This window comes from Bos taurus, chromosome 4 (assembly GCF_002263795.3).
Source record: "Bos taurus isolate L1 Dominette 01449 registration number 42190680 breed Hereford chromosome 4, ARS-UCD2.0, whole genome shotgun sequence".
In the NCBI taxonomy this organism is placed as follows: Eukaryota; Metazoa; Chordata; class Mammalia; order Artiodactyla; family Bovidae; genus Bos; species Bos taurus.
The window spans coordinates 14,475,443-14,497,305 of NC_037331.1; the positions used below are offsets into that span (position 1 = coordinate 14,475,443).

General features: G+C 39.1%; 1 protein-coding gene across 1 annotated transcript in view; it reads left to right on the forward strand.

Moving 5' to 3' along the window:
• Nucleotides 1-1,362: 1,362 nt before the first annotated feature.
• The window catches only part of SDHAF3 (succinate dehydrogenase complex assembly factor 3), a 91,123-nt gene continuing 70,622 nt past the window's right edge, over nt 1,363-21,863 (forward strand). Inside the window, 1 exon segment of the mRNA NM_001080352.1 lies at nt 1,363-1,537. Coding sequence (NP_001073821.1) covers nt 1,364-1,537 — 174 coding nt within the window. The 5' untranslated portion in view covers nt 1,363.

A 21,863-nucleotide genomic window follows, 5' to 3' on the forward strand; every position in this document is an offset into this window, starting at 1 on the left:
ACAGAGGATGAGATAGTTGGATGGCATCACGGACTTGATGGACATGAGTTTGAGCAAGCTCCAGGAGTTGGTCATGGACAGGGAAGCCTGGAATGCTGCAGTCCATGGGGTCACAAAGAGTCAGAATGACTGAACAACTGAACTGAACTGACTGAGGACCAAAGTTGATCATGGCAGAAGCAGAAACACAAAAAGTTACTACCACATCCAATAAACAGACGATAGTGGTGGAGGGACTAGTGAGAAGTGATCAAATTCTGCATACATTTTGTTGGGGGAGCCATCAGAGTTTGTTGAAGGACCAAACGTGATGGGACAGAAAGAACGAGGCCAAGTTGCTGCCAGCTTTCATTGGTCACACTCTATAGCCTTTGTAAAAGGTGAAGATTTGTGTACCTCCCGATTCTACATTTTCCTCTCAGACTATTTAATCATAATCTCCAGTATCATGGCCTTGGAAACAATACATTTAAAAGGTTCCCTAATGATTCTTCTTCAGCCAACCCGACTTCAGCTAAGGGTTGCTACCTGCTGGCTCAGGTCTCACTTGAGTTACAGGAAAGTATCCACTCCTTTGGGGCACAAATTAGGAGCACAACACTGCAAGGTACGTAGGTGGTTGGGCTTGTGGATGAAGAGATTCATCTCATTGCTTGAAGGCAGGAACACTCTGCTGCTAAGTCGCTTCAGTCGTCTCCGACTCTGTGCGACACCATAGACGGCAGCCCACCAGGCTCCGCCGTCCCTGGGATTCTCCAGGCAAGAACACTGGAGTGGGTTGCCATTTTCTTCTCCACTGCATGAAAGTGAAAAGTGGAAGTGAAGTCCGACCCTTAGCGACGCCATGGACTGCAGCCTAGCAGGCTCCTCCGTCCATGGGATTTTCCAGCAAGAGTACTGGAGTGGGGTGCCATTGCCTTCTCCGGAGGAACACTCTAAGACATCTTAAATGGCTTGAATTAAGGCATGGGAGGCTTCCTGGAGGAGCCCGATTTTGACGACGGCTTTTAGAGAAAGGGGTAAGATTAATGGACAAGATGATGGGGTGTGAATGAGGGGTGACAAGAGGTCCAGGTCAGACTCTTGGTGGAGGACCCCCTCGGCCCAGGACTCAGTCCTTGAGTGGTAGCATCCCAAGCTCTCCACGAAAGCCACGCCCCTTTGGAAGGAGGACGGGCCCGTATCCCGCCTGCTGCTCCCGCTCGTGTTTCAGGAAGGTCCTCATATTAGAACGTACCAAACCGGATGAAGGTCGCGTGCCCTCTTCCGCTTGTGTTCGGGTTACTTATATCCGGCTTGGAAAGAGAGGCAAGCGGGCGCTGACCTTCTGCGCAGGCGCGGCCTGGGGTCCACGCGCGGCATTATGTCTGCTCTGCACGTCTCGCGTGTCCGGGCCTTGTATCGGCGCATTTTGCTGCTACACCGGGTTCTGCCCCCAGACCTCAAAGACCTTGGCGACCGGTACGTGAAGGACGAATTTAGGAGACACAAGACCGCTGGTTCTAAAGAGGCCGAACGATTCCTGCAGGAATGGGAGGCAAGTAACTGGTTTTCATCGCCCCAGACCTTTGGGGTCTCTCGGAGATGTCCCGGTTTGTAGTTAGGAGAGACCGCCTGACCTGGCTGGTTTCCCGGGCCCCACACAAGCTCGGACGGAGCGGCAGCCTGTTCCGTTTGAATTGAACAGCGCAGAGCCGTTTAAACAATACCTCCCAAAGTTACATCCCAAGCCAGTCTCTGTCCCACGGGTCCTCGCTGCAGCACATCTCATACACCAGCGCTTCAAATTCAGTTGACTTTTGCCTGGCGCTGGAGGAGTGAGGATGGAGGTTACAAAATTGACTAAGTCACCTGGTCAAGTTTTTAAAGAGCTTCCCGTTTGGCAGCTTTTTGTCCCCTCCAGTGCCTTGCACTTAGCAAGCGCCTGTTGATAATAGTTTTCTCCTTACTGGTTTTCAGAATTTTAGAGGCTTGTTTCTATAATCACCATTTTTAAATCCCAGTGCTCTTTGTTGGGTCTTAATATTCTCATTTTATATCATGACTGATAACAGAAATGGGAAAAGCCTGGGGTTTATTACAAGCGGTGGGCAAAAATGCTGGTCAGAGTTAAGTTAGGTGAAAGTTGGTTTCTTCGTAATCATCTACTTCGTTTCACGTAGTCACGTTACTTTTTAATTTGTATCATTGCACTAGATCTTAAGCAGGCAGAGGCATTGGCTCCTTTGATTTCCCTTCCTTTTTCTGAGTGAAGTCAGAAGATATTCAGAGTATATATTTTTAAATAACTTTATTTATTTTTTTGCCATGCTGGGTCTTGGCTGCTGCGCGAGTGTTTCTGTAGTTGTGGCCAGCGAGGGCTACTCTCTGGTTGCAGTGCGTGGGCTTGATTGCCGTGGCTTCTCTCATTGCGGAGCTCGGGCTCTAGGCACGCGGGCTTGGTAGTTGCCCGCAGGTGGGCTCAATAGTTCCGGCTCCTGGGCTCTAGAGCACAGGCTCAGTAGTTGTGGCCCACGGGCTTAGATGCTCCCTGGCATGTGGGATCTTACCCAATCAGAGATTGAACCGTGCCTCCTGTATTAGCTGGCGGATTCTTTACCACTCAGCCACCAGGGAAGCCCCCAGAATAGAGTATTTCGTGGGGTTAGGAGCCATGCAGGATTACCCCTAGATATGCTTTGCAAATAGCAAGAAAGGAATGGAATTGACTATTAAAGGGACAGGTATTTGAAAGCACGTAGTAGTGCTTGTTGGTTGAAGAACCTAGTTAAGCAATTTCTTACCCTAAAAAGTTGATGACTACAGAAACTACTGAAGGCTGTTTAAAAAAAAAAAAAAAAAAAAAGCCAAAAGAGTGAACATTAGGGTGAACACAGAACTTTTTAACTGAGTCACAGGATTTTTTATTGTACAAGCCTCATTGACGCTTTCAAAAGGGACATTTAGGACGAGGGTGAAATGTAGAATTTGCCTAAAAATTATATGTATTAGATGCAATAAGGTTGCCTAGAGCCAGGGAAGTTGAATCTTTTTAAATGCAGACTGCTTTCTTTTAATATGGTAACTTGATCTTGAAGTCAGAAGAACTGGATTCAAATTAAAGTACTGGCATTTATAAATGTTATATCGCTTTTCCTAATTTTATTATCTCATCTGCAAAATAATAACAGTAATTACAATATGCACCTCTAAATTAGGGCCTCCCAAGTGGCTCAGTGGTTAAAAAAACAAACAAACAAACAAACAAAAACCCACCTGCCAGTGCAGGCAATGCATGAGAGATGAACTGGATACCTGGGTGGGGAGGATCCCCTAGAGGAGGAAATAGCAGCCCACTCCAGTATTCTTGCCTGGAGAACGCCGTGGACAGAGGAGCCTGGTGGGCTACAGTACATTGTGTTGTAAAGACTGGCACCCGACTGAGCACACACACACACAGCTCTAAATTAGTGTATGTAAATATAAGTGACATCTTTTAAACCAGATCAGTTTGTGGCAGGAGCAGGAGTTTAGCTTTATATTGGGAAGAAATAAGGGCATTTTGGGAGGTCCTAAAACTGGGAAACTTTTTAGGGAAAGAATAGGAACCCAGAATACCAGTAGGCTGAAAGTTGCTCAGAAGTGTCCGACTCTTTGCGACCCCATGAACTATACAGTCTGTGGAATTCTCCAGGCCAGTGCACTGGAGTAGATAGCCTTTCCCTTCTCCAGCAGATCTTCCCAACCCAGGGATCAAACCAGGGTCTCCTGCATTGCAGGTGTATGTTTTTTTGTTTTAACCAACTGAGCTATCAGGGAAGCCCGATAATAGGCTAGAGACAGTAATAAGAATATACATTAAAAAAAAACTAGAGTAAAAAAAAAAAACACTGTTGATCAACCCATTAGAATTGGTGTCAGGAATTCAGCTTAAAAAAAAAAAATTATTCCAGTGCTGTGTGGCTTGGTCTTTGGGATTCTTTCACACACTTCTAAAATTAGTTGTGAACTTGAATTTGTTTTACTTTAAAGAGCAAAGTTGTGTGTGGGTACTACTGGAGAAGAGAAAGGGGAAGGATCAGGAATGCTAGGGGGCTCAGTATTGGGAGGAGGGTTCTCTATTCCCTTCTCTGATCCCAGAAAACTGTTACAAATCTTAGAGCGAGTTCAACTGGGCAAATTTCTCTTCACGGACCATTTGAGGGATGGTAAAAGGAAAGTATTTCATTTTATCTTAAGGATAGAAATGTAAATGCGTATTTGCAAAGTAGTGAACCAATGTTAATTTCTTATGATAAAAGAAAAAAAAGTTAAGTTCAGGAAAATATGTTGGGATTCTATGGAGAATGATAACTGGTTAGTAAAATACCCATTGTAATCTTACTCCCAAGTCTTTTAAGAGACAACTCTATAAAGAGTGGAATTGGGGTTGGGTGGATCGGGTGGGGTTCTTACTTATTATAGAACTTTAAAAATTCTAATTATGCTCAGTTTTGAAGAATAGCTGATTTAGGTAATACTTCCCATTTTTCTTTCTGTGCTGACCCAGTTGCAGAGAGAACAACTTTTTACCATTTATTTTCTTGGAAATCAGAATAAGCACTGAAAATTAAATAGCAAGTATGACACGTTTGTGTTAGAACGTGAGACGTTTCTCAGAAACAACTTTGAAAAGTATATTTAATTTTTCATTTTTTGGGCCCCACTTACTGCTTTCTTGCCTGGTTTCAGTTGTTTTCCTTAAGTAGCTGCTTTGTTCTGTGTCTCTGGGCAAGGCTGATAGTGAAAGTTTCTGGAAAAAACAAAAATTCTTCAACATTCTTTAGTTATTGATCACTTATTGCGAGGCAGAGTGCTAGCATTGTGGGACACAAAAATGAATAATATATGTATTTCACTTATATGGTGTCCAAGTTTCAAGTTAGTAAACGTTTGTAGTATGGAAGGATGTCTGTTAAAATGCTGTGGGACCAAAGAAGGAATGGAAGTCGAGGCCACGTGTGGTGAATGAGAGGACGTTTGGGCGAATCAGAGTTGCCTTGTCAAGAAAAAGACCCTGGTAAAGTGGAAATAAAGCATCTGCAGAGGTATTGAGGTAAGAAACAGTCAAAGTTTTTCCAGGATCTGCAGTGACCAGAATTTAGTGTATTATATGGGAGATTAGAAAGAGATTAAAGATAAAGAGGTGACAAGAAACAGGATATTCTTCTAAAGATTTTAGGTCTTTATTTTGAGTCATTGAAAGATTTTAAGCAGTGGTGATGAAAATGATTCAAATTATATTCTAGAAAGATCATTTCAACATGAGTAGAAAGGAATGATTGAAGAATTAAGCCAGATTGAAGGCAGGGAGAGCTTTTAGGAGAGATGTAGTAATCCCAAATATGAGTTGGAAAAAAGTTCACCTGAGTTTTTCTGTAAGATTTAAAAAAAAAGGTTTTACAGAACTTTATATATATATATATATATATATAAATATATATATAAACCCTAATATATATAACATGTATTAATGTAACTATGTATAAACTATTCATTTATATTTTATATAGATAATATGTTATATAAATATACAACATATTTATAAACATCTGATATATATTAATAAATATAAATACAATATAAATATTAATATAATATATTCAAATATATTTTATATGTGATGTATAAATATTTTATATTGATAAAATAATATAAATATTAACATATTAATTTATGTGTATAATTTGTATATATATAAATATATATGTTTATGTATATAAGATATATATAAAATGTAACCAACAGCCCTAATATATTTATGTAATTGAACCAAGACAGAGCTGTTGAGCATGGAGAGTATGGATTTTTGTGTTACTCTTTTTACAGTAGACTAGAACTTGAGTTGGTGACCAATACAAGATTAGTTAGAGGGGAGGAAATAGAATGGATAACTCTTAAGTTTTGGAATATGATACCAATAACCAGAATAGGTGTGTGTGTGTGTGTGTGTGTGTGTACAGAGGGAACAGTGGCAGATGAGTTCATTATCGTTCATTTTTGTGTTAAAAATTCTGATGGGACAGTCAAGTGACAATGTTCTGAAATACATATTCCTCTGATACTCAGGTGACAGATTGTGACTGGAGACAGGGAGTTAAAATTTATTACTTGTAGTCGGTCGGTAGGCCAAAGATGTGAATGGAAGTGCCCAGGCTGGAAGGTGGTCACAGACAGACCACTAACCTTGAAGAGAATGAAGGTGGTAGTGTAGTGCTGGAACGCTCTCTCCTTTCCTTTTCCTGTGTTCTGTTGTTCCTAGCTACTTCTGCAAAGCAACGTACTCTTTCCTTTCCTGATGATGTTTAAGTCTTTAGGCTTGTATGATTGTCCTTATTATAATACTTGCTTTTTTTATTTTGTTGTACTCATTTTTGAGGCAAGAAAATGCTTCAGATTCATGTAATTGTCCATTTGTAACTCCTATATCTTTTTCTTATTTATAACTTTGATTATCAGATTTAACAGTGTATGATGAAGTTGCATGTCATCTATGTTCAGAGTTTCCTTAACTTCATATAATTAGGGTTAGGTGGGTATTTTGCAGTTTTTATAATTGTACACCTCTCTTACCTAATTTGAAGACCTCATTGCTTTTTTGCTTTTGGACATCCTGATTTGTACTTTGTACTTTAGTTTGTGGGAGAAAGGGAATGAATCACCTCTGTTGATGGATTATACATGTGGGGGATCATCTACCAAGTGTGAGGGAGTCATCTGGGAGCCTCTTGGTTGCACCGTTTGCTGTGCGTGTTCCTCTGTTTTTGTGATGGTTTACTGGATGATGATGGTTGATTGGATGGTGATGTGTTACACATGTGTTTTCTACAGTAAGCTTTACCATTTAAAAATTTTTAGCTGGGCTGTGGTTCTTAACTAATGGTTGAAAAAGGGTTGCTGCTGCTGCTGCTGCTGCTAAGTCGCTTCAGTCGTGTCCGACTCTGTGCGACCCCATGGACGGCAGCCCACTAGGATCCTCTGTCCCTGGGATTCTCCAGGCAAGAACACTGGAGTGGGTTGCCATTGCCCAGTCGTACCCGACTCTTAGCGAGCCCATGGACTGCAGCCCACCAGGCTCCTCCGTCCATGGGACTTTCCAAGCAAGAGTACCGGAGTGGGGTGCCATTGCCGTCTCCAGAAAAAGGGTTAAAGGAAAGGATTTGAAACAGTATATCCTTGGAATATAAAATGTTGCTGTTTTAAATTTCTGAACCATTTGAAAGTTTTTAAGATACTGTTTGTTTAGAGAAATACTTTTAATTGGTGTCATGAGATGTGTTAGAACAGTGCTTATCTTTGAAGTAGCTAAAGATGTTTTTAAAAAATAATAGTTTGATCAACATTGCATGTATTATCGACTTTATACTATGTTACTGGAACATAGGGGTATGTCTTTTTATTTAAATGATTTTAAATGTATTTGAATTTATAGATTTAAAATAATGATAATAGCATGATAATATGCTAGTGGTTATGGTTCTAAAACAAGACTGTATGTGTTTGTAGAGGTGTGTGTATCTGTATAGCACACAGAGTTAAGAATTTGAAAGTTTTGCGTTGAATTTAAAGATTTTGTATGCATAGTATTAATCTTACTGGTTTACTTATTTTATGACATAATTATGTGTTACAGTTGCTTAATAAGAGCAAATGTCTGAAATTTTACATAGGGAGAGTATTAGAATTGATTGAAAGGACTTCAGTAAACTTTTTTTTCAGTTAATGCACTTAAGCTTTTTTGAAAAACCAAAGTATGTATGCATGTGGTTAAAAAAACTAAATTGTGTAGAAGGGCTTATAATAAGGGCCAATATTCTTTTTTATTCCTTAATTTCTCTCCTGGGGACAGTTTTTATTTTACTTTGGTGTCTTTTTTTCAGTTTTCCAGTATCTTGTGAATTTTGGTTATCTGTCTAAATTTATAAGTAAAGCAATAATAAACTAAGAACTCTGCATATAGTGAGGTGTGTGGATTAGAAAGTTAGCATTTATTTGTTTGTTTTTAGAGAATTACTTTTTGAATTAGAGTCTCAGTTAGTCTCCCTTGCATTTGCTTCCGCCTCCCCCTCCTCCTTACCTCCCTGGTGTGCGCGTTCAGTTGATTCTAGCAGTTTGGCTTTGTCCTCAGATCTTTTCTGTTTTGAAGCTGTGACTGCTTTTATCGAGGCTATTTTATTCATTACATTCCTCCACCTGCTTTCCATCTTGAGAAATTTATTGAACTCTGTCTTCTAATGGCTCCTTTCCTTAATTATTATGGATTGCTCCTTTAAAAGTGTCTTTATTATCAGATCACTGGAATTTTGGAAGGGTGAAGAAGTAGGAAATAAGCTGCTGTGATTTCTCTAATCTGCTGTCTCAAACTGGGGCTCCTTAGATTTTTCGTTTTAAAGCTGAAGAAACTAAGGCTTGTAGAAGTGAAATGCCTTGTGTGGTGTAACACAAGTAGTTGCAGTGAAAACCTTGTGCTCTTACCTCATGATCATCAGTTATTTTTGAAATGTTTCCCAAAAACGATTCAACTTTTGTTTAATATAGAATGATTACATATTTTTTTCTTACTACAGTTTATTTGTATATTTGGTTTGTTTTCCATTTTGGATATTTTTCTTAAGGGACAGGGAAATTTTTTAAAGTCATATTTCTATCAAATACACCTCTAGCTTAATAGGGAAATGTTTAGGTGTTGTTTAGGTAATTTAATGTTTATTAACCCAAGATGCTAATTGGGATACATTTCTCTCTCAAAGATTGTTTTCCTTAACGAAATGAGAATGGAAGTTACTGCAGTGTCAGACAAATGTGTCCTGTGTGATTATTGGGAATTTTCTTTGGACCTTATTTTTGTCTTTGTAGGGGAAGTAATATTTTACCCTTGAGATTAAGGATGGACTGAGTTCTCTTTTACCTAAGATATGGTTATATTAGGAGATGAGTTAAAACTGTATCAAATGGCCTAACCTACTTTATACTTTTCATTGGCACCACTGATTTTTCTCTTTAATCTTCTCTTTTAGTTTCAGGGCTTTGTATTACTATAGTGATAGAATGGATAATAAAAACAAAATATATTTTATTTGTCTTTGTAATAGTTACCATTAACATAAAATTAATAATTCCTGAATTAAAAATAATAGAAAGGCAAATGAAATACATTTGGGATTAATGTGGTAGATGATTGATAGCATTAGTATAAGAAGAGCTTGGATTAGGAAAACACTGGTAGCTTTAATAAAGGAACGGGCAAAAGGGACTCTAATAAGAGGTCATTCTGATTTATATACAAATTTAACTGCTGTGCTTAATGTATATGATAATAGTGAAAACTTTAAAGCAGTGTGGATATCCAATGATGGGAGAAGAATGAAATTATAACATAGCCATATGATGGATGGGTTAGTATGGAGCTCTTAGTAATGGTGCTTCAGAAAAATTAATGCTGTAGAAAACTGCTCATGATACAATTAAACATAAACAGTGTTTATCTTTGGGTGATAAGATTAAGGATAATTATTATTTTCTTCCTTGTATCTCAAAATTCCAGATCATGTGCTACTTTAGTAATTATAGGAAAGCCAATAAATGTGATTTTTTAAAAAATGCAGTTGAATATGCTCAGTATTTCTGTTTCTGATTATATCACAAAGCATAGGCAATCTCATTCAGTGAGTCAACTAGCACATTATAAATATATTTTGTAATTTTACCCTTTAAATTATTTAGGGTAAACTTAGACTTCTTCATGTTTAATGAATCTCAGTGATATATTTTATTATTTCTTGCTGAGCTTTGTAAAATTAAAACAATCTAAATGTGTAGACTTTTAGTATTATAAATAACCACTGAAATAAGACAAGAGAAGAAATAAAAGGCATCCAGATTGAAAAGAAAAAAATAAAACTGCCTTTATTTACAGGTGATAAGATTATGTAGACAATTTGATGTAATCTACAAAGAATCTTCTGGAATTTAGTAAGTCAGTTTAGCAATGTTGTATGATACATGACTAATATATAAGAATTAACTGTACTTTTTTATACTAGCAGTGAAAACTTGGAAAATAAAATTTTAAAATACCATTTGCCATAAAAAACTATGAAATACGAAGGGAAACTTCAGATAAAGGATGTACAAACCTGTACACTGAAAACTATAAACTCTTGCTGGAAAAGAATAAATATGTGTGGATTAAAAATGAAACTTTAGTTATTACTCTTTTTCCCTATATAATTCTTAATATATTTAAGAATTTAGAACCTTTAGAGCTGTAAATTGAGATTAGAAAAGAGTCAGCAGGACTATCCACCTGGTATAGTTTTAAGTCTTTTTAAGCAAGGTGAAGAATCTTCTCATGTTAATTTCTTAGAGATCATGTTTAAATAGTGATAATTCTCCAATAATTTAATTTGATCAAAATTGTTACTTAACTTAGAAATCCATTTTAATTTTTTACCTTTTCTTTTTCTAACTATTGTAGAAGGTTGCAGGAAGGCTGACAGTGAATTATAACTGGCAGAGGAGATTGCTTAACTGTTAGTTTGTCTTCTGGAAGGTCAGACAGAGGATGGAAGGTGGCTTGGAAGACAGTAGGCTTAGGATGGAGATTCTAGACAGATTTGTGCCACCTGGGCTTGTCAGCATAAGCCCTGGTAATTGTTTTTGTAGATTTGGAATTGGACTTTTATCAGTATACCTAGAGATGATAACATATTCACACTAACTTCAGTTCAGTCGCTCATTCGTGTCTGACTCTTTGTTACCCCATGGACTGCAGCATGTCCGGCCTCCCTGTCCATCACCAACTCCCAGAGTAAAGTCGGTGAGGCCATCCAACCATCTCATCCTCTGTCAACCCCTTCTCCTCTTGCCTTCAATCTTTCCCAGGATCAGGGTCTTTTCCAATGAATCAGTTTTTCGCATTAGGTGGCCAAAGTATTGGAGTTTCAGCATCAGTCCTTCCAAAGAATATTCAGGACTGATTTCCTTTCGGATGGACTGGTTGGATCTCCTTGCAGTCCAAGGGACTCTCAAGAGTCTTCTCGAACACCACAGTTCAAAAGCATCAATCCTTCGGCACTCAGCTTTCTTTACAGTCCAACTCTCACATCCTTAAATGACTACTGGAAAAACCATAGCTTTGACTAGACAGACCTTTGTTGACAAAGTAATGTCTCTGCTTTTTAATATGCTGTCTAGGTTGGTCATAACTTGTCTTCCAAGGAGTGAGTGTCTCTTAATTTCATGGCTGCAGTCACCATCTGCACTGATTTTGGAGCCCCAAAAAATAGTCTGTCACTGTTTCCATTGTTTCCCCATCTATTTGCCATGAAGTAACGGGACCAGATGTCATGATCTTAGTTTTCTGAATGTTGAGTTTTAAGCCAACTTTTCCACTCTCCTCTTTCATCAAGGGGCTCTTTAGTTCTTCTTTGCTTTCTGCCATAAAGGTGATGTCATTTGCATATCTGAGGTTATTGATATTTCTCCTGGCAGTCTTGATTCCAGCTTGTGCTTCATTCAGCCCAGAGTTTCTCGTGATGTACTCTGCATATAAGTCAAATAAGCAGGGTGACAATATACAGCCTTGACGTACTCCTTTTCCTATTTGGAACCAGTCTGTTGTTCCATGTCCAGTTCTAACTGTTGCTTCCTGACCTGCATACAGATTTCTCGGGAGGCAGGTTAGATGGTCTAGTATTCCCATCTCTTTAAGGATTTTCCATAGTTTGTTATGATCCACACAGCCAAAGGCTTTGGCATAGTCAATAAAGCAGAAATAGATGTTTTTCAGGAACTCTCTTGCTTTCTCTATGATCCAACGGATGTTGGCAGTTTGATCTCTGGTTCCTCTGCCTTTTCTAAATCCAGCTTGAACATCTAGAAGTTCATGGTTCAGGTACTGTTGAAGCCTGGCTTGGAGAATTTTGACTATTACTTTACTAGCGTGTGAGATGAGTGCAACTGTGCGGTAGTTTGAGCATTCTTTGGCATTGCCTTTCTTTGGGGTTGGAATGAAAACTGACCTTTTCCAGTCCCGTGGCTACTGCTGAGTTTTCCAAATTTGCTGGCATATTGAGTGCAGCACTTTCACGGCATCATCTTCCAGGATTTGAAATAGCTCATCTGGGATTCCATCACCTCCACTAGTTTTTTTCGCAGTGATGCTTTCTAAGGCCCACTTGACTTCGCATTCCAGGATGTCTGGCTCTAGGTGAGTGATCACACCATCGTGATTATCTTGGTTGTGATTCTGTATAGTTCTTCTGTGTATTCTTGCCACCTCTTCTTAATATCTTCTGCTTCTGTTAGGTCCATACCATTTCTGTCCTTTATCACACTAACTAAATTTATATAATACTGAACTATATGGATCATAGAAAAAGCAAGAGAGTTCCAGAAAAACATCTATTTCTGCTTTATTGACTATGCGAAAGCCTTTGACTGTGTGGATCACAATAAACTGTGGAAAATTCTGAAAGAGATGGGAATACCAGACCACCTGATCTGCCTCTTGAGAAATTTGTATGCAGGTCAGGAAGCAACAGTTAGAACTGGACATGGAACAACAGACTGGTTCCAAATAGGAAAAGGAGTTCATCAAGGCTGTATATTGTCACCCTGTTTATTTAACTTATATGCATATAAGTTAAATACATCACGAAAAATGCTGGACTAGAAGAAACGCAAGCTGGAATCAAGATTGCCGGGAGAAATATCAATAACCTCAGATATGCACATGACACCACCCTTAAGGCAGAAAGTGAAGAGGGACTAAAACGCCTCTTGATGAAAGTGAAAGTGGAGAGTGAAAAAGTTGGTTAAAGCTCAACATTCAGAAAATGAAGATCATGGCATCCGGTCCCACCACTTCATGGGAAGTAGATGGGGAAACAGTGGAAACAGTGTCCGACTTTATTTTTCTGGGCTCCAAAATCACTACAGATGGTGACCGCAGCCATGAAATTACAAGACGCTTACTCCTTGGAAGGAAAGTTATGACCAACCTAGATAGCATATTCAAAAGCAGAGACATTACTTTGCCAACAATGGTTCGTCTAGTCAAGGCTATGGTTTTTCCTGTGGTCATGTATGGATGTGAGAGTTGGACTGTGAAGAAGGCTGAGCACTGAAGAATTGATGCTTTTGAACTGTGGTGTTGGAGAAGACTCTCGAGAGTCCCTTGGACTGCAAGGAGATCCAACCAGTCCATTCTGAAGGAGATCAGCCCTGGGATTTCTTTGGAAGGAATGATGCTAAAGCTGAAACTCCAGTACTTTGGCCACCTCATGCGAAGAGTTGACTCATTGGAAAAGACCTTGATGCTGGGAGGGATTGGGGGTAGGAGGAGAAGGGGATGGCAGAGGATGAGATGGCTGGATGGCATCACTGACTCGATGGATGTGAGTCTGAGTGAACTCCCAGAGTTGGTGATGGACAGGGAGGCCTGGTGTGCTGCAATTCATGGGGTCGAAAAAAGTCGGACATGACTGAGCGACTGATCTGATCTGATCTGAACTATATGGTAGAATGCTGATTTCTCTGGGTAGGGGAATGGGGCTGGTGAAGCCCAGGAGTCAGAATATTTATATTTAGATCCAGGGACACTTCTTTCAGAGGTGCCTTAGAATTTAGAATTTTTAGATTTTAGAAAGGTAAGGAGTGTGATTGGATTGTAAGAAACCCTCCAGTGGGATCTGGAGTGGCACCCTATAATCAAGTAGATTCATATTTCTGCAGCAAAGCTTTCAACTTTTCATATTAAGTGGAGTAAATAAAAGCTGCATGGCCATTTAGGTCAGGATTTGCCACCAGATGAGTTCTAAAAGGAGCTTTTGTTTTTTGAAACTTCTTTGACTTCAGAATTGTGAGTCAGGGATGGTGGACCTCTGTTAAGCTTTCTGGGAAAGTGAATTAGTGTTTAGAAGGTTGCCTGGTAAACATGGAATTAAAATAATGGGAAGCAAGTCCGCATGAGAGATTGCTCACCAGGGCTCACTGTGCTCGTAGAAGAAAACATCCATTTAGTTAACAGTGGAAAACATCATGGGGCCTCCTGCGTCTCTACCCTTTTCTCCTGGATGGTGCAGAACACGTATTTAGGGAGTTTGCCCCCTCTTGTTACTTTATTTTTTTTTTTTTCTTGTTACTTTATTTTAAGCACCTTTTTCTTCTGTCAAAGCATTATTATTATTATTAGTGTGTGTTAATAGATTAAGCTACCTGATCTGTCTTCTGGGCCTGAGAGAATTCAGGTATTTCCCATTGCATGTTGATTTAATTAGCTCAGTTCCCAAGGGCTGCTGCTGCTGCTGCTAAGTTGCTTCAGTCCTGTCCGACTCTGTGCGACCCCATAGACGACAGCCCACCAGGCTCCCCTGTCCCTAGGATTCTCCGGGCAAGAACACTGGAGTGGGTTGCCATTTCCTTCTCCAATGCATGAAAGTGAAAAGTGAAGGTGAAGTCGCTCAGCTGTGTCCGACCCTTAGTGACCCCATGGACTGCAGCCTACCAGGCTCCTCTGTCCATGGGATTTTGCAGGCAAGAGTACTGGAGTGGGGTGCCATTTCCTTCTCCGGTTCCCAGGGGAGGATCGTATTTATCTTATTTACAAGTCTTTGGTCTTCTTTGGTCTTGAATCAGTAGAACTTGAAGCATTTCTAAAATAAATTGAATTTTGGCTTTCAGGCACTGAAATATTTTTGCTTTATCTGAATAGATTTTAAACATGTACACAGTCTTTTTTTTTTCCCCCAAAAAAAACATTATAAACATACAAAAAAGTAGACTGCTGTTTGCTGTATGGTTAAGTTGCAAAGGATTCTGGACTTTGCTTTAGTCATGCTTTGGTGAAGATGAAGCTGTCCACAGTTTGTTTAAAACTATCCCATTGAATGAAAAAAATCATGCACTTCTGATAGGAACTTCTCCCTTTTCAAACTAAGGTTGGCAGCTTATCACACAGCAAATACATACATGTATATACATGTTTATATATGTATATATAAACAACTACAGCCACATCAGCACACAGCATCCGTGGGTGCAGCTTCACAGCACATGCCCAAAGCTCTGACACCTCCCAAAGGCACCGTGTTCACTGCCTCACGCTTCCCAGCCTGGCTGTCTGAGTTAGTTATTCTGTAAGGTACAGATATGTGCAATTGATAATGCAGGATTTCTAGCCAGTAACCATATTTAACACCATTCAAAAACACCATGAGGCTTCCCAAGTGGCGCTAGTGGTAAAGAACTCACCTGCCAATGCAGGAGACAGAAGAGGCACGATTCATTCCCTGGGTTGGGAAGATTCCCTGGAGGAGGGCATGGCAACCCACTCCAGTATTCTTGCCTGGAGAATTCCATGGACAGAGGCGCCTCGTGGCCTACAGTCCATAGGGTTGCAAAGAGTCGAACAAAAGTGTGGTAACGTAGCACACATGCAGAAATACCACAGGCATTTAAATGCCTTTACAAAGCTAGTATAAGCAAGATGCACAGAGTGAGCAAAGCTTCTTATTTTAAAATGTTTGGAAATATGTACAATTTTGATATAGTTTCAGAGTGTTCATAACACCCTTGGCTACTTCATGTAAACTGCTTAAAATTCCCAGTGCACTTTTAGAAACTGCAATAGGATCATAATCTAATTCAGTCTAACGCAGGCAGAGCCACCTCAGAGAGGTTTGTTATGGGGTTTTCTCTGCTCTGGGATTCATATGGCGTTAGATGCTCAATTTTATTTCTCTGGCCTTTTCGGCCCTCTCCCCTTCTTGTCCTCCGGTCCTCCTCTTCATCTTCCTTTTTTTCAGGCAGCAGCTGTCTCTTTTGCACCAGATTTCCTCAGCTGGCTAAGTGTTTTCTCCTCCGGCCTCACTGCCTTATTATTGGAAGGCTGCTTTTTTGCTGTCCAGTTACTCCGTGTGTGTCTGTTCTTTGGTGGAGGTGCGGGGCTCGTGGGCGTGGTCCCAGGGTGGAGCATGGAACAGGGAATACACCCAGTAGTTGCCCACTTGGGAACGTTAGGAGTCCTTCCTGCTTCCTTCAGTTGTTCCAAAATGCTCCATGTCTAGATCATCAGATTTGGATTTCCTTTTCCCAGACGTTGTCTTCTGTATCTCAGAGCACTTCTTCAGTTCGGTTCAGTCGCTCAGTCGTGTCCGACTCTGCGACCCCGTGAATTGCAGCCCGCCAGGGCTCCCTGTCCATCACCAACTCCGAGAGTTCACTCAAACTCACGTCCATCGAGTCGGTGATGCCATCCAGCCATCTCATCCTCTGTCGGCCCCTTCTCCTCCTGCCCCCAATCCCTCCCAGCATCAGAGACTTTTCCAGTGAGTCAACTCTTCGCATGAGGTGGTCAAAGTACTGGAGTTTCAGCTTTAGCATCATTACTTCCAAAGAACACCCAGGGCTGATCTCCTTTAGAATGGACTGGTTGGATCTCTTTGCAGTCCAAGGGACTCTCAAGAGTCTTCTCAGAACACTGCAGAAGCAAAGCAACAGCTGCAATGCTGATGGGATTCCTGGATATTTCTTCTTTTTGTACCTCTGGCTTGCCTACACAATGAAGGCAGAGAAGCCCCGTTGCTCTTTGGTTTCTTAGGTTACTTTTAGCCATATTTACTCATTGTTTGCTAGCCTCTGGATAAAATTTTAAAGAAGAATTGGGTAGTTTCTTGATGATTAGGATAGTCATGCACGTATGCATTTAAAAACTATAGTAAATACACCTTTCTGTGCCATTTTAAGCAGTTGTATTTAATCTTTTTGTGTCCCAGGCTAGATTAGTCAAGCAATTGAGACAGTTTGTAATAATAACATATTGGAAGCTTGATACTTTTGTAACTACTTTTATGCTATGAGTACATTTCTGAAAAGTTGTTTATAAGTTGATTTTTAAGAATTTTAACTGTATTTTAAGTATACTGGCAGGATTAACTATTTAAAGAAATTCTTTTGTTAATCCTTTTGTAAAATGAATAATCAGCCCATAATTTCTTTCTCTGTGTAAACCTGCATTTGCATACATCAAATTTGTTTTAAAGAGGGTATGTCTACAAATGTCAAGACATGTGTCTAAAAAGAAGAAAATTTAATTTCTGTTTGATGTGAAGAACAAAATTCAGATATGGCACCTTTGATAAGTGAGACATACCGGATTCTTTTAGTTCTTTTCTTTTCAACTAAATGCTATCAAAATATGCTCTACACCTTTAATTAAGAGGTGGCAAGAAGTTCATATATTAAGATTGAACTGCAGTGTGTTTTTAAACTATATTTTCTTAAATAGTAATAGGGCTAGTATGAAGTTATATAAAGTTTAAAAAGTTATTTAGTAGTTTTATCTTTTTTTAAAGCATAACTGGAATCTCACATCTTAATGATTCTTTTCCTTTAAAAATTTTGCTTTGCCTTAGTTATAGAAGTAGATGTATTTGTTGGTTTTAATTATATTTGTTAGCTTTCTACTTAAGTGTAGTTTGGTGATAATACTCAGAAGTTTATTGCTCTGCTTAATACCTGGATGGTAATTCATCCTTTTTTTAGTATGAATACTGAAGTCTTATTAACCAGTATTAACCATAAACAGCTATTTATTTAGTCCACAATATAGCATAAATACAGTAGATTTATCATGAAAAAAATAATGTAGTTGCCATTGTGTAATACTTTAATTGCGCTGTGGTTAAATAGATTTTTTCTGCAGGGTTGTCTGGAAGCCTAATTACCAGTTGTTACACTGTTTTCTCTGGGAAAGTATATACAAATTAAACTCTAGAGTATTGGAAACTTGACCCCATCTCGCAGACCCTCTGCACAGCCTATTGGATAGTCAGTCAAAAGAGAATCCTCTCCTGATTTCAGATGGGTACCGTTTGATTCCATGGAAAGTAAAGCCTTCCCTCCATAACTGAGGAAGAACACAGTGGGTTAGAGAACCGTTGGAAATGTTCTGGGATCCCGTACAGACATCTCCCAGTATACCAATAAATAAGGCCAGGCATTTGTTTGTTCATGGCTTTAACAATTTGAGTGTCAGGGGTAATGTAGAAGACATTGGTAAGGACAAAAACTGGAAAGCAGAGAAGCAGGAGCAGAGGTTTCAGCAATGAGTTCATGGAGAAATTATTCCAAACGTAGGTCTTGAATTGTGTGAGGATGTTGGTCACACTCTGCCAGGGAGAACTAGACAGAAGGAATTCAACCGAGTTTATTTGTTCCCTCATTCATTCAGTACCTACTGTTTTTCAGGGGATACAGAAGATTAATATGTGGTCAGTATATTTAAGGGGTTTTTAAGTCTGGTACAGGTCTGTATAAGACTAAGACTCATCGTATTCTAAAGAATCGTAGTTTAGAATGTTGGTCTTTTGGCATCAGGGCAAACTGGTATGAGTACAGGAGGAAACTTCTCTTTCCCTTAGCCATCCAGTTTATGATTATTAGATAGTTTTCTGCTCACTATATCTACCCTGTCACTTGCTGTTCCTTCATCTGACTCTCTCCTGTTAGATTTTGAAGATCTTTTTATCTTTGAGTTTCTTTTTAAAATATAACTGTCCTGTGAGAAATTTCATTTTAAATTATTGTCAACTAATACTTTAATGATTAACAGTGACATTGATTAACATCTAACTGTTTACTATGTGGCTCAGAGGTAAAGCCTCTGTCTGCAGTGCGGGAGACCCAGGTTTGACCCCTGGGTCAGGAAGATCCCCTGGAGAAGGAAATGGCAACCCACTCCAGTACTCTTGCCCGGAAGATTCCGTGGGCTACAATCTATGGGGTCGCCAAGAGTCGGACACAACTGAGCGACTTCACTTTCACTTTCACTTACTGTGTGAACTTGGATAGTGAAGCCTCAGTTTCCTCATCAGTAAAATGAGAATACCAACAGTACTTACTTCAGAAACTAAGGATTGAATAGGATAATAAATACATGCACAGTAGTTGCCTTGCACATAGTAAGTTCTCAGTAAATGTTAGCTGTTTCAGCTCTAGTGTATGGTAGGAAGGAGACTGCTAGGAAGAAATCTCAAAGGTACTGAAAACGAAGTTTGTAATTTCATTATTCTTACTTCTCCCTTCTCTCCTGTCTCCCATACCCAGTTAGTCGTCAAACCTGTTGATTCCTTTTACAATATCCGAACTCTGAGCTGTTGCCTCCATTTCCATTGCCTCTGGATGTTTGTAGTAATTTCATGAATAATGTTGCCTTTAGTCCCTTTTAACTAGCAGCTTGTAAAACACAACTTTGATCACATTATTGCCCTTGTGAAAAGCCATCGCTGTTTTCCTGTTGACGTCTCTTTAACGTGGAGTTCAAAACTATTCAAAATCTGACTTAAGTATGTTTTTCCTGCCTTACATCTCAAAATTCTTTGTCAAGTCTCCTCAGTTTCAGTCATATTCAACTGAGCGTTGTCTCTAAATGTGGCCTAATGTTGTCTTGGCCTCACTATTCGTTCGGCCTAAAGGTTTTCCTGTCTTTTTCTGTATAGCCAAATCCAAAATGTCTTTCCAAACAGCTCTAGTCCTTTGCTATCAACTCTTTCTTGATTAATTCTCCCAATTAAAAGCAAAATTCTATATTTTTTCTTTTTGATTTTTTACTGAATGCTGTTTACAGTGTATTATAGTTATTTGCTGTACATCTTTTTCTTGTGTTCAGATCAGATCAGTCACTCAGTTGTGTCCGACTCTTTGCGACCCCATGAATCGCAGCACGCCAGGCCTCCCTGTCCATCACCAACTCCGGGAGTTCACTCAGACTCACGTCCATCGAGTCAGTGATGCCATCCAGCCATCTCATCCTCTGTCGTCCCCTTCTCCTCTTGCCCCTAATCTCTCCCAGCATCAGAGTCTTTTCCAATGAGTCAACTCTTCACATGAGGTGGTCAAAGTACTGGAGTTTCAGCTTTAGCATCATTCCTTCCAAAGAAATCCCAGGGCTGATCTCCTTTAGAATGGACTGGTTGGATCTCTTTGCAGTCCAAGGGACTCTCAAGAGTCTTCTCAGAACACTGCAGAAGCAAAGCAACAGCTGCAATGCTGATGGGATTCCTGGATATTTCTTCTTTTTGTACCTCTGGCTTGCCTACACAATGAAGGCAGAGAAGCCCCGTTGCTCTTTGGTTTCTTAGGTTACTTTTAGCCATATTTACTCATTGTTTGCTAGCCTCTGGATAAAATTTTAAAGAAGAATTGGGTAGTTTCTTGATGATTAGGATAGTCATGCACGTATGCATTTAAAAACTATAGTAAATACACCTTTCTGTGCCATTTTAAGCAGTTGTATTTAATCTTTTTGTGTCCCAGGCTAGATTAGTCAAGCAATTGAGACAGTTTGTAATAATAACATATTGGAAGCTTGATACTTTTGTAACTACTTTTATGCTATGAGTACATTTCTGAAAAGTTGTTTATAAGTTGATTTTTAAGAATTTTAACTGTATTTTAAGTATACTGGCAGGATTAACTATTTAAAGAAATTCTTTTGTTAATCCTTTTGTAAAATGAATAATCAGCCCATAATTTCTTTCTCTGTGTAAACCTGCATTTGCATACATCAAATTTGTTTTAAAGAGGGTATGTCTACAAATGTCAAGACATGTGTCTAAAAAGAAGAAAATTTAATTTCTGTTTGATGTGAAGAACAAAATTCAGATATGGCACCTTTGATAAGTGAGACATACCGGATTCTTTTAGTTCTTTTCTTTTCAACTAAATGCTATCAAAATATGCTCTACACCTTTAATTAAGAGGTGGCAAGAAGTTCATATATTAAGATTGAACTGCAGTGTGTTTTTAAACTATATTTTCTTAAATAGTAATAGGGCTAGTATGAAGTTATATAAAGTTTAAAAAGTTATTTAGTAGTTTTATCTTTTTTTAAAGCATAACTGGAATCTCACATCTTAATGATTCTTTTCCTTTAAAAATTTTGCTTTGCCTTAGTTATAGAAGTAGATGTATTTGTTGGTTTTAATTATATTTGTTAGCTTTCTACTTAAGTGTAGTTTGGTGATAATACTCAGAAGTTTATTGCTCTGCTTAATACCTGGATGGTAATTCATCCTTTTTTTAGTATGAATACTGAAGTCTTATTAACCAGTATTAACCATAAACAGCTATTTATTTAGTCCACAATATAGCATAAATACAGTAGATTTATCATGAAAAAAATAATGTAGTTGCCATTGTGTAATACTTTAATTGCGCTGTGGTTAAATAGATTTTTTCTGCAGGGTTGTCTGGAAGCCTAATTACCAGTTGTTACACTGTTTTCTCTGGGAAAGTATATACAAATTAAACTCTAGAGTATTGGAAACTTGACCCCATCTCGCAGACCCTCTGCACAGCCTATTGGATAGTCAGTCAAAAGAGAATCCTCTCCTGATTTCAGATGGGTACCGTTTGATTCCATGGAAAGTAAAGCCTTCCCTCCATAACTGAGGAAGAACACAGTGGGTTAGAGAACCGTTGGAAATGTTCTGGGATCCCGTACAGACATCTCCCAGTATACCAATAAATAAGGCCAGGCATTTGTTTGTTCATGGCTTTAACAATTTGAGTGTCAGGGGTAATGTAGAAGACATTGGTAAGGACAAAAACTGGAAAGCAGAGAAGCAGGAGCAGAGGTTTCAGCAATGAGTTCATGGAGAAATTATTCCAAACGTAGGTCTTGAATTGTGTGAGGATGTTGGTCACACTCTGCCAGGGAGAACTAGACAGAAGGAATTCAACCGAGTTTATTTGTTCCCTCATTCATTCAGTACCTACTGTTTTTCAGGGGATACAGAAGATTAATATGTGGTCAGTATATTTAAGGGGTTTTTAAGTCT